This window comes from Convolutriloba macropyga, chromosome 4 (assembly GCF_964194025.1).
Source record: "Convolutriloba macropyga chromosome 4, txConMacr16.3, whole genome shotgun sequence".
Classification (NCBI taxonomy): domain Eukaryota; kingdom Metazoa; phylum Xenacoelomorpha; order Acoela; family Convolutidae; genus Convolutriloba; species Convolutriloba macropyga.
This window is the reverse complement of record NC_134471.1, coordinates 16867635-16881998: the sequence shown is the minus strand read 5'-3', so window position 1 is coordinate 16881998 and position 14364 is coordinate 16867635. Positions and strand designations below refer to the sequence as shown.

At 36.0% G+C, this 14364-nt stretch overlaps 1 protein-coding gene across 1 annotated transcript in view; it reads right to left on the bottom strand.

Moving 5' to 3' along the window:
• Positions 1–14364, bottom strand: part of LOC142337485 (peroxiredoxin-2-like) — a 538029-nt gene that overhangs the window by 15356 nt on the left and 508309 nt on the right. Inside the window, exons 2-3 of the mRNA XM_075386739.1 lie at positions 3389–3632; positions 534–779 (exon numbers count right to left, since the gene is read on the bottom strand). Coding sequence (XP_075242854.1) covers positions 534–779; positions 3389–3622 — 480 coding nt within the window. The 5' untranslated portion in view covers positions 3623–3632. The remainder of the gene's footprint in view (positions 1–533; positions 780–3388; positions 3633–14364) is intronic.

Sequence of the window (14364 nt, the reverse complement as noted above, 5' to 3'; positions counted from 1 at the left end):
GTAAGTATTTGCACTCTATGTTTGGTAAAATTTATGCTTTGAAAAGAACTATGTAAGTTCTCTGGCTGTTAACCAGAAAAGAAAGGCTATCGTATTAAAGCACAAGACCCAAATCAAGCATCGAAAAGTTAGACAATTAGTGTTAGCAGAATTTGCAAACAGAAAATATAAAATACAAATCTTCTGCTGCAGCCTATTCACATACGCAGAAAAGCACACATTTTTTTTGTTTCGCAAAAAAGTTAGTCTGTAAGATGCACGAATAAGTTTTGATGAGCCGAATTATAAATTATCTTTGTCTTTCCAGTCTTGTTGACCTTTCGAGTCATTTTCCTCTGCACTATCCCAAGGTGTGACTTTTTAACGGTGTCGTATAGTAATTGGGTCTTTCTCACTAAAACCGCCCATTTCACATTATAATAGCCATAAAGGGCTAAAGCGTTTACTCCACAGTAGCGCGAAATATAACAATGGAGGAGAGGCCATAACTTATTTTTTGGCGAGGGAGGGTGGGGGATGATCATGTAATTAACCTTTGATATCTGATGAGTGGGGTCTGAGAGTAGAGGCAACTTAACTTCTCCCAGACCTCCCTTGTCTCTAGGTGTCTGGATCCATGCAAAATGGACAAAGTGGGAGTCTACAGACATGGCCACCACTTCTGCGCCAATTGACCTGAACTCTTCTAATCGGTCGTTGAATGCTAATATCTCTGTGGGACACACAAATGTGAAGTCAGCAGGGTAGAACACTATGATCAGGTACTTGCCAACATAGTCCTAAAAATTTCAGCATTTCAACAGAGAAAAAAAGGAAATTGTACTTTCTAGAAAAGGAATCGTCTGCTACCTTTATCATGATGATAACCCATTATCGACGTTTCTTGATAACAAGATGGGAACTCAGACGGTAAACAAACATGAAAGCATCACTTCAAGAAAACCGCAAAAACAAAGATACCTACCCAATTGAGAAAATAAACTTCGTTTGGAGTCATGAAATACAAAAATTGGAAAGTTGTGAGAAGTCAAGACAATTGACAAAATTGAGGAACTTCAAAAATTTTTGAAACCAATTTTGGACAGATATCTTTCAAAGCAGACCCTAAGAAACAAAAACCATCACAGAGGGTTGATAACCAATTGAAAACTGAAATTGCAAAAAATAAGATATTCAGACAAAGTATGAAAACAAAGCCAATTGAAGCCAAATAAAATTATCAAAAACAACCAAATAAGTTGAACAGATGAAGAGTAAAACATAGCCGGCAGATTGCCGGAAAATAGCCGCGATAGACGCTTGGGGCCTTCCATGAATTGAAACAACTAAAGAGATTAGATAGACAGATCGACCAACAGTCCTTTAATAAATCACTAGACTTTTGGGTTAGCTTTGGACCGCACTTTTATGAGACACATAAGATCTGTAAGGAGAAAGCCCTAATAGGGCTTTTCAAAATTAGGATCATTTGACGTTTGTGCCCCCTCAGCTTAGTGGGCGCATATTATTTGCACCCCTCAGATGCACGTGCAATATTTTTTACATAATGACTTACTATGTAATGGCACGTGCTCTGTAACTGGGGGGGGGGGGGCGCATAACGTACTGGGGGCACAAACGGAGAAGATCCCAAAATTAATATTCGAAATCAAAAACTCAAGACTCTAATAATCAAGAATTAGGGCACATATGTTTGGCACTACTTAGATGCACATTAATGACCTTTAACAAGTAAATGTTCATAAAATTTAAAGTTCCATAAGTGAATTCAGAAGTCATTATTTTCAGTGAGTTAAGTCATTAAAAAAGTCAATTCCAAGAAGTCAGGGTAAGATGAAACAAAAATCTGTGAGACGAAGTAAAAAAACATAGCAGGACAAGTCTTGACGTTTAATTCAAAGAAATTTCATTGACTGAACAGAAAACTAGACCTAGAAGGGACTATGAATGGATTGAAAAAACTATTTCAAAAAAAATCCGATTCAAAATACCAGTAAAAATCAAAGTGAAATCGCCGCATTGAACAAAAAACCTCTAGCGAGAAAGCGAATTTTTGTTCAAACACCGTTTTCTCACTCTACTTCAAAATTAGAGCGCAAAAATTTCACGCCGCAAAACCACTCGCTTTTTCGCTCCACTTCCAGTTTCGGCGTGACCAAAATCACTACTCCAATTTGACTTCAGAAATCATGAAAATGTGTGAACAGATCTTAAAAAAAACATAGCCGGAAGAATTCCGGAAACAACTCGAAGGAGAAAATAACTCGTACTGATGACTAAACAACTACTGTGAACCCTGAACCTCCACAAATGCCATAAAAATTCAAGGAAGAAAAGAAACGGCATTCAAAAATAAATTGAACAAAAAAACAAGAAAAAAATTAATGAGTTTTTTTAATAGAACAGGGAAACATAAAGCCGAGTAAAGTTCCTTTGCAATTAGAGCAATAAAAAGCTCGCAAAACAATGGCCAAGTCATAATAGGCTAAGAAACTTGTCGAACATTTAAAAAAACTGAGAAAAAAATAAGAAAAATTGTTTAAAATTTCTCAATTTTTCTGTCAATTTGACGAAGAAAAAAATGATTTATACCAAAAACACTTTAGTCAATTGGTACCTGAATAAGTAATTCAATTGGTCCCTAAGTCAATTGGTTCATTAAGTAACAAGCTTCTATTCACATCTCACTTAGAGCATTAAAACAAAAAAAAACAGGCAAAAGATCATTAAATTTCAGCACTAAAAATCAGCAAAACTGATCAAAAACCTCCAAATTAGCATTAAACTCAAAACAAGCCTAAAACTAATACAACATCATAATCAAACCTCATAACTATCAAAAGTTGCAAAAAACTACTTTTAAAAGCCGCACGTGAACAAAAAAATTTCGCTCGCTTAAAAAATTTTTCCACACATCAATTTCTCGCTCTCTCAAGAACAGCGGTATGAACAAAAACAACTCTTTTCGCTCCGCTCTTCACTTTTGTTCAGCGCCAAAATCACTCCAAATTTTTTCACGCGTTTCATTTCCCACTTCGAAAATCACTCCAATAAAATTGATTAAAAAAGGACTTCTCCAATACTCCTCCTCCTCGTAAAAAGACAGCGCCCCAATACAATTCAAATTCTTTGAATTGTAAAAAAAATTTAGGAGCGCTATAATAGCCGCCTAGAATTGAGGACGCGGCTATTAAAATGATTGATAACCAATTATAGACGTTTTCTTCTACCAAAAAGAAGAATTTTTCATAATTTAGCCTCGATTTAAAAAATTTAATTGGTTCAATACAACCTCTATTTATTTCTCTAGGGCTGGGTGGATATTAAAAATAAACTAATTTCATCATTGAAGTTGTTAGTCATTTTCAATCAAAATTTCTCCTCTCACCTTCAGCTTGACCTCTCTAATCTGTCCATTGACAATTCCAGTGGCAGTCCAGTCTGGTGCTGGCTTGGATATTTGCACTTTGGAGTAATAGAGTTCATGGCCCTTTCCAAATGTAGTGTGAGGATACACATTGCCACCAGCGTACGAATCACACGTGTCACTATGGCTGACTCCAATGAAGAGTGATACTAATACTAATGATATGGTGAAACTAATTTGGACAGCTGAAGCCATTACTACACCTGAAATAGCAACACATACAATGGTGAGATGTTTAGATGACTAAATACTCAGAATAGACCAGATACACAGAATCAGAAATCACTTTCTTGTTGATCAATAGCATTGAGTTTATTAAATTTGCGGTCATTTTTTCCACCCGTTACCTGTTCATTATGAGTATTCTAACTGCTGTTTTTGTTGACAGATTAAAAGATATAGTCAACTCTACGAAAGATACATTGCATATTAGTATTGAAAAAGCTAAAATGATAGCATTACTTACTTTCTGTATCAGTAATACTATTATTTATCACAAGTACGCCAGCCTATCCCCACTGCTGAAAGATTAGAAACGCTTGACATATTGCCAAATGGTTTACTTTAAACAACCAATGGATCTTTTCAACAATTGCCCCCCCCCCCTTTGGTACAGTCGAGAATCGCCTCCCCTTTTGTGCTATACTTTACCACAATATTAGTTGGCCTACAGTTTAGATAGCCGAATATTAGTTTAAGCGCAATTGCGGACCGCTGTTCATGGCCATGCCTCTCACGCGCTGTGGGATGTAATCCGGAAATCGCGGGTCGGTTATCGCGGCGAAGCCGCGACGCGCGCCCACCGACCCGCCAGTCGGAAATTCTTATCGCTTTGTATTCCAATTCGGCTAATTGCCCTAGCATGGCGCACTTTATTCTATCCAGTTTAACAGTGTGAGCATACACGGAGAGTTTAGTCGTCTCTGATTGGTTAATAAATCGCTCGCTTAAATTCTATTCAAGAATAGGCCCCCCTTTTGCAAAAGGGGGGGCAATTGTTGAAAAGATCCCAACCAATTAACACAAACTAAGTTATGTGATAATGATATGCATTATCTAACATAGATCTCAAACGACTTGCAAAACTCAGGTTGACCCTGCTCCACAAATCGTCCAAATAATGAAGAGACAGCCACAAAGTAACCAGACATTAAAGGAAACTAAAAATTGCTATCATGTAATAGCAAACCTTACAAGATACTAGAATTTGCAGATTAAAAAATGGTCCGGATAGGCTCGCGCCAGCTAAATCCACAAGCAACAACGACCTCTGTCCTCTGCATTCAAGAAAAAAACATACCCCAGAGATTAACGCAAAATAGACGCGACTGATTTCCATGATCCCAATTGGCATCATTGAAACACCAATTGGGGTTGAAACATAGCCGGAAAATTGACGGAAAATAGCTGCCGTTGACCAACTTGACGCACATTGGGATTGGAACAGAAAAAGAAATTAAGACAGAAACTGACAGAATTTTTCCGTGTCAAAGGGTTCTTATTTGGTGTGTAAATTCTGCATATTCGGTTACAAATCTAACATTACACTTAATTCAGCTTCTAAACTGAAGGCTATTAAGCATAATACTATTGCCAGCTACCAATCGCTTTAATGAACTTTGATAACCTAATGCATTATGACTTAATGACCGAGTTTTATAAGTTTATCTCTATTCATCTGATTCTGCTCTTCTGGCTTCGACCGTATTCACTACATTACGTAATTCAATACGTGAAGGAATTTAAAATCCATTCAGTTGCAACAGTGAGTGAGGTAAGTCAGAAGTCAACTTACGTAAAACGAAAAACGTGATCAAAAGGTAAAGCGAATTTTTTTTAAAAAAAGGAGAGCGACTAAATAATAGCCGTTGAGAGGCTGACGGCGGCCATTAACCAGCAAGTAAACGAATATGAAAAAAATGTTATTATTCTATCAAAAACTCTGAAAGAACGCATCATTCTCATTGCATTTGCCAGTTATAATTACTCCTGTTGCATAATGAAAGGATAAAGGGATTAGTTTTAAAACCAATTACCATTTAAACTGGTAACTAAGACTAGAAGTTTAAGTAACGCAAATCTAAAACTGGGGTCTGTGAGTTTATCCAGTTTCTAAATTTGTTTGACGCAGCGCAATAATAGCCGGCTTAAAAATTGACACGGTTATTGAGCTCATGTTGCCTGTCAAAAATCAAAAGTACGCGAGATGCTATTTCCCGAAACAAAGAGAGTGATAGTGTCTTGCTTCACCAAATGAACTTAAGGTTATCTCTGGGTAATTCTCTAACGCCATCAGCTGACATCAGCTGAAATTTAAGTAATGCAAATCTAAAACTGGGGTCTATGTATTTATCCAGTTTCTAAATTTGTTTTCTTTTTTGGCAATGACAACATTCATTTTACGCAGCAACGATGCGCAGCTGCTGTTAAACAGCGCTTAAAGTAGAAAGATTGTAGAATGAAATCAGGCTACAGAAGCAAAAAAACCCGCAAAATGTTGAAAAAACCGTATGCTTGGGTAAAGCAAAACAATTTTTTGACGCAGAGCAATAATAGCCGGCTAAAAAATTGACACGGTTATTATGAGCTCATATTGCCTGTCAAAAATCAAAAGTACGCGAGATGCTACTTCCCGAAACAAAGAGTGATAGTGTCTTGCTTCCCCAAATGAACTTAGGGTTATCTCTGAGTAATTCTCTAAAACCATCAGCTGAAATAATGCTGAGCAGTTCCGATCCACGCCACAGAAACACCATTCTCATAACTTTTTACTCATCTGATAAATTTTCCAACACGTGCAAAAACTCGTACAAATAATTTTGGCGCTTTGAAAAAAGCGACAGAAGGCTGTTGGTAAAAATTTCCTGCCAAATAATTGCTTAATGCGGAGTTTAGTTTCGAATAGATGAAACACAAATATTTATCCCTGCTAGCTTGATGTTATTCAAAAAGGAGTGGGAACAATTATTTAATTAGGCTGACCAGGTACAATGTGAATGTTAAAAACCTCTAAATAGATTTCGGCAGCTCCTCCGTAAATCTTTAATTCGTTTTATATCCTAATGATCCAATCATTGAGAGTTCAAATCCCTGCCTCCGTGAAGCTGTCTGTGTGAGGATGAGCTCTTACTTAACCATAGCTTCAGGTTGACCATAGCCTGACCAATGTTGGCTGCAATAATGGTACCACGTGAAAGTTTCAGACGCAAAAAAAGTGGCCATAGTCACCAAAAAAGAGCAATGCTGCTCATTAAAAGATCAGTCTGAAATGTGGGGAATAATAAGAAAAAAGGGCAGCTGAGAACAGGCTACTGTATGCCTAATGCTGTTCAGCTGCGATTACGCAGTAACCATAATTATTATTATCTTAATATTTGTAACGAATTAAGCTTTTTTAAAGGTCAACTATTTAAAAAAGGAGCTAAAAAGTTTATTTGTTTGCACTTCTTGTCTTAATTGCCCGCGTTCTCAAATGAAGCAACACCTCCATTTAGGAAAAACAATTATGGCCACTCTTGGTACTATGGCAAAGAATTTTTGGCAGGAACTCTAGCAAAGCGAATGCATTGATAGAAAATTTTGAATAGCAAACGTGATAAGCCTGACGTCAAGTAAACAATTGGAACCAAAAACTTAGAAAAACATAGCAGGAGAAGTTCTGAAATACCATCCAACGAAGAGTCAAATTAGAAGAGCCCCAGGAATAAGCACGCACTATCACTTAACAGTGGACGCGAGGTTCGAAGTACTACCTTCTTCGGATTCGGGAAAATAACTGGTGGGACAAGCACTTCGACCAAGAGAGATAAAGCACACAAAATGCAAAAGGATAGAATCATCAGCACTCGATATCTAGAGGACAGATATATACCACCACTACCACCATCCAAATCCTCTATCATAGAATTGGTCAAGAACGCAATTTAAGAACTGAACGCGAAAATCGCGTCACCTCAAACGTTGCAACACGAACCAATCAGTCCTTGATCCAATGAGAGCATCTCATTGATCTGTATGAACGCAAACGCACTTGGGACGAACTCTAGTGAAGATACCGTTCAGAGTATGTCGAAACTAGAGCCAGTAGAAAAATCGGCATATAAAGTCGAACATGATTTTACCCTAGAGGAAACATTTAACTAACTTGACGTTCAGGTAGAGTTTAAACTGAATCAATGGAATAAAAAAAAGCCAGTCTAAAATGTAGTAAATAAAGAATTCAGTACGTAAGTGTCAGTAACCACTTAATCTAACGGACGAATGGTTAAAGTTTTGTTCTCTTCCATACATCTACTTCCCTAAGTTAGCTAATCATTATAGTTAACTTAGTTGATTTATTACTTGACCACTATTTTCAAATATGTGATGTATGTAATTTTACTCTCACGGAAATGTGGTCTACACCTCTTTCTTCACATAGTTATTTGATACTCGCGTTACCGTAGAACTTATGCGAATGTTTCCACTAACCGGGTAATCTAATTGAGTTTATTGCTTAGTGTACACCACTACTTGCGCTTAAGTAACCTCTAAGGTTATCATTGATCATTGTTCTTTTGTCTGGATGTACAAACAACAACTTTGTTTCTTATTTCTCCTATGTTTCCTGAACGAAACTCAGTTATAATCCAGTATTGTAATTTTATTGTTTTCTTCCTACTGCTGATAGACGGTGCCTGGTCATTGCTTTAGATGAACTAGCAGCAGTTCCAAGAAAATTAATACAAATCTTTGTTATCAAACTTTATTCGGAATCAAAAGTTTTTGCCCATTAAAAGTTCAAATAAGGAAGTGTTTGTTTTGTTGAAATCTTCATTCTATGTATTTTGTTATTTTTGTTGTTATTTTTTGAAAACGAAAATGATACTTTTGACACACGTGGGGAAAAATCTGAAACTAGCGATGGACGAAGACCTGATATATATTTAATCGTGTTCAAATCAGTTAGCAGAGAACAAAAATGTAAATAGTATCACCCAATCCAGAATTGCTTATCTACCATCCCGGATTGATGACAAAACAATACTTTTTGATGTGATAGTGATGTACCTATGGGTGGAAATGAAGATTGTGCTGGCATACGTTAAAAAAGCCGGGCATAATAAAAATGGTCAAAAAGTTGGTGTTAATTTCAGCCATGTCCTTTTAAATCCGTGGTGGGAGGTTCAACAGATCACAACCGATAAAAACAGCATATCTTAGAGACAGTAAAAAAAACAAGGTTCGAGCGTCGCAATCAAACAACTGTCTCAATCAGTGCCAAACCAGTTGATGCGCGACAACGCCGATATAACACAGTGCCAAACCAGTTGAAGCGCGACAACGCCGATATGACGATCACGTCATTGACTCAACAACAGTCCGAAAACTAAGATTCATCGCTAAGACCCGATTATCCGGTTTTATACGCTTATGTTCTGAAAACCCATTTTTTGGGGTGATTGGCCTAAATCTGAGAAGCAATTATTTGGATGCATTCGCAGCTCTGTCGTTAACGAACTGCTTTTCAATCACTACAAAAACATGAAAAAAAACCATGTCATCTACAGAAAATAGCCGTCAAATTGCCGGAAAACACCTGCCATTGACGCGCTCGACGCACAACAAAATTGAAACAGAGAAAGAAAAAAGAAGAGATAGAAACTGACAAACTGTTTTGCTAAGTGTCAAAAAGTGTTCCAATTTGGTGTGCAGTTTCAGTTAGAATCGAGAGCTGTACTTAGTTCAGCCTTTAAACAGAAAGCTACTAAACTTAATACAAATGTCAGCTAGCAATGACTCTAATGAACTTTGATAAACGAATGCACTATGATTTATTGACCGGGCTTTATGAGTTTATCCCGTTTCTTTTGATTTTGCTCTTTTCACAATGACCGTATTCACTAAATTGCATAATTCAATGCTAAAAAAACATAAAATCCATTCAGTTGAAACAGTGATTGCAGTAAATCACCAGTCAAACATGAAAATCGTGCCCTATGTAAAAACGAAAAACGTGACCAAAAGGTTAATCGAACTCTAAAAACATAACCAGAAGAATTCCGGAAAAGCCTCGACTGAGACAATTGACCATCGTAACTGACACGATGATTATCTTACTTAATAACAGTAATCACTAACAATAATATGAAAATAACATGAAAATGCACAACAGAAAGTATCTGACCAGAACATATGATAAAGCATCTGATAAAAACTTCGTTATAAGTTCAACTCTAAAACGCCTACTGGCAAAAGACCAAGCGTTACGTTTAGTTTTATTCGTTGAAAGACAAATTGCAAATAACCCAACACACAATTTCAAGTAGAGAAAACGGAGGTAGGGGAAAGGAACAAGAAAAAGACAAGATAAAAAAAACATCCTCTGAAAAATTTCAACAAAATTTAGCCACAAACAACGGGTGAATTGCCATTATGCTGTTTCCAAACCATTATTTTACAAAACTATTACTATTAAATCTGGTCAGGCTAAATCTGAGAAGCAATTATTTGGATGCAATCGCAGCTCTGTCGCTAACGAACTGCTTTTCAATCACAACAAAAATTTGAAAAAAAAACAAAATCATGCCATCTAAAGAACATAGCCGGCAAATTGCCGGAAAACAGCCGCCGTTGAATTGCTCGAGGCACACCGATATTGAAACAGATAAAGAAAAAAGAAGCGATAGAAATTGAAGATTCTTTTTTTAAAAGTCAAAAAGTGTTCTCATTTGGTGTGCAGCTTCAGTTAGATTCGAGAACGTTACGTAAATCAGCCTTTAAACAGAACGCTATTAAACTTAATACAAATGTCAGCTAGAAATGACTCTAATTAACTTTGATAAACTAATGCACTATGATTTAACGACCTGGATTTATCCCGTTTCTTTAGATTTTGCTCTTTTCACAATGACCGTATTCACTAAATTGCGTAATTCAATGCGCGAAAAAACTCAAAATCCATTCAGTTGAAACAGTGATTGCAGTAAATCACCAGTCAAACATGAATATTGTGGCCTATGTAAAAACAAAAAACGTGACCAAAAGGTCAATAGAATTTTAAAAAAACATAACCGGAAGAATTCCGGAAACGACTCGACGGAGACAACTGACCATCGTAACTGACATGTTGATTATTTTACTTAATAAAACTAGTCACTAACAAAAATATGAGAAAAAACAAAAATGAACGACAGAAAAGTACCTGACAAGAAAATTTGATAAAGCAGAAAACCTTCGTAATAAGTTGCAAATCCAAAACAGAAACCGACAAATGTCAGCAGAATTACTCTTAAACGACAGGCGAGGCAATTTAATTCATGGTCTTTAGTATAGATCAACTTTTCTTTATGGGTGCAAAAAACCTTGATCCCACCGGGATCCGAACCACTGACCTCCAGATCCATGGCCACCTGCACTAACTAGTGCGCTACGAGTCACTTAATTTTCCTATGCTGCAACCGATTTTACATTAGCAACAACTTTACTTCGGAGCTCTACAGATCACTCAAAAATGATGAAAAAAAGCGTGAAGAAGCCACTTGAGAAGTCAAAGAATGTTCTAGAAGAAAAGCGCAAAATTGTCAAGCAAAAAATTTGCATAAAAAAGACACATACGTTTACAATAATTGCTATGAACTGCGTTCAAGAGCAATTAAACACCTATCGGCACAAGACCGTGCGAAACACTGTTTTATTCGTTAAAAATCAAATTGCAAAAACCCAACACAATGTCAAGTAGAGAAAACGGAGGTAGGGGAAAGGAAAAGAAAGAATAAAAAAAAATATCTGAAAAATTTCAACAAAATTTAGCCACAAACAATGGGTAAATCGCCATTATGCTGTTTCCAAACAATTATTTTACAAATCTAGTACTACTAAGACTGGTCAGGCTAAATCTGAGAAGCAATAATTTGGATGCATTCGCAGCTCTGTCGCTAACGAACTGCTTTTCAATCACAACAAAAACTTGAAAAAAAAAACAAAACCATGTCATCTAAAGAACATAGCCAGCAAATTTCCGGAAAACAGCCGCCGTTGACTTACTCGAAACAGAACGATAATGAAACCGATAAAGCAAAAAAAGAGATAAAATTTGACATTCTTTTTCTAAAAGTCAAAAAGTGTTCGAATTTGATGTGCAGTTTCAGTTAGATTCGAGAACTTTACTTAGTTCAGCCTTTAAACAGAAAGCTACTAAAATTAATACAAATGTCAGCTAGCAAAGACTCTAATGAACTTTGATTTATTGACCGGGCTTTATGAGTTTATCCAATTTCTTTTGATTTTGCTCTTTTTACAATGACTGTATTCACTAAATTGCATAATTCTATGCGGAAAATAGCTGAAAATCCATTCAGTTGAAACAGTGATTGCAGTAAATCACCAGTCAAACATGAATATTGTGACATATGTAAAAACAAAAAACGTGACCAAAAGGTCAATCGAACTTTAAAAACATAACCAGAAGAATTCCGGAAACGCCTCGACAGAGACAATTGACCACCGTAACTGACACGATGATTATCTTACTTAATAACAGCAATCACTAACAATAATATGAACATAACATGAAAATGCACAACAGAAAAGTATCTGACCAGAACATATAACAAAGCATCTGATGGAAACTTCGTTATAAGTTGCAACTCTAAAACGCCTACTGGCAAAAGACGATGCGACACGTTTAGTTTTATTCGTTAAAAGACAAATGGACAAAAAAACATAACAAAAAATTTCAAGCAAAGAAAGCGGAAGGGAACATCGAAAGGACAAAATCAAAAATACGTTCTCTGAAAATTTTCAACAAAATTTAGCTACAAATAAAAAATTTGTCAATATGCTAATTTCAAACCATTATTTTACAAAACTTACTACTACGTCTGGACAAGCATACACCAATCTAATACCTTGCCGATTAAAAGAATAAAGCAAAAAAAATAAAGTTAGAAATTTGTATTATTTTCTATTGAAAAGTGCCCTGTCTAGCTTCCAATGAATTCCAGCAATACCTCTAGAAAAACTCTAAAAAACATCGAACAGTATGAAGCAGCGAAAAGAAAAAAAAATGGAAAAAAGCAAAAAAATCAGACAAAAACCTGCCAAAATTTGCATGAGAAATACTCAATTATCTTTAATAAAACAACCCAAATCTAAAAGCAAAACAATCAAAAGGCCGCAAAACAACTAATTTTAACCATAGGCTCTCCCAAATGGTATAACAACGTGAAGAATATGAAAATCATTTAAAATCTAGAAGTTTATATAATCTTTGATATTACGAGAGCATATGGAGTAAATAGAGAATTGAAATGCTCGCAAAACAACAGGCAGGTCATAATAGGCTAAAATTGCTAAAATTCAGCAAAAATAGGTACAAAATTCTTATTATTTACCAGGAACCTTCAAATCACTATCAAAGTAACTGCAAAAATCAGACAAAATCACAATCACACTTCTAAACCAAAATTAAAAAAACCGTTTTAGAAAGCCGCACGAAGGAAAACTTCGCTCGTTTACAGAATTTTTTTTACACCTCTTTCTCGCTCTCTCCGAAACAGCGGTATTAACAAAAACCTCTTTTCGCTCACCTCTTTACTTTTTTCAGCCACCAAACCACTCCAAAATCTCTGTGTTTCATTTCCTGCTTTAAAATTCACTCAAAGTGATTAGAAAAGTCACTTCTCCAATACTCCTCTTCGAGTCGTAAAAAAAGTTGAGCACCTAAATGATAGCCGTTGAGAGGCTGACGGCGGCTATTAAACAGTGTGATCTAATACATCGAAAACTGTCTTTTATACTGTGAAATTTTGCATTAACAGCATTTTCAATAAAATATTTCCCATTAGTCGCGAACAATGTACATTATAAATCAAAGACAAAGAAATACCAACCGCCATAACTAAACTGCCAATTTGATTTCACAACTGCCAATTTCCTAGAAAGCGGTAGTTTTCTCCGTGTTTTTTAAACCAGAACATTGCAATCGTAAGCACGTTATTATCAAAAAACATAGCCAGCAGATTGCCGGAATAGCTGCAAAAGAATAGACCTGAGTGCCATATAATAGAGATAGAAACAGATACAGATCTAAATCGAAAAAAAAATCGACGCCGCTCAAAAAACTAGGCAAAAAAACATTCAGCGATAAATTAATAAAGCTTGTTAAAATTCATTCCACAGAAGCCTCCCATTAGGGACCTTTACTGCACATATGAGTTCCTTTGACCTTAAACAAATTCAAATTGAACTTAAGTTTTAAAGTGCAAAAGTCATTTTATCGAGTGAGGTAAGTCACGTATGATCAAAATCTAATCACGCAAATAACCTAAAAACTTTTGCTAGAGCGAGTGAGAAATGCCGTCACGTGCGCAAATGCCGTTAGTGAGAGGAAGAAGTCATTCAGAAAATTTGACTTTTTCAGCTTTGCTGTGTGAACAAATGTAAAACGAAAAAAGAGCGTCAGACGACGAAACAAAAAAAAACATAGCAGGACAAGTCCTGACGTACAATTCAAAGAATTTTCATTGACTTAACAAACAACTAGACCTAGAACGGACAATGAGTGAATTGGGAAAACCATTTCTAAAAAAAATCAGATGAAAAAAAACAAAAACAGAAAATCAATGTCAAAATTCTGCTAGGGAGAACAAAAAACCACTAGTGAGATATACAATTTTGATTCTAACAAAAAACTAGGTCCAGAATGAGCTGTGAATGGATTGGGAAAACTATTTAGAAAAAAATCCGATCCAAAAAATCGAAAAAAACAGTAAAAATCAGAGGAAATTGCCGCATGTGAACAAAAAACCACTACCGAGAAACCGAATTTTTGTTCAAACACCGTTTTCTCACTCTACTTTAAAAATAGAGCGAAAAAAATTCACGCCGCAAAACCACTAGCTATTTCGCTCCATTTCCTGTTTCGGCGTGACCAAAATCACCACTCCAATTTGACT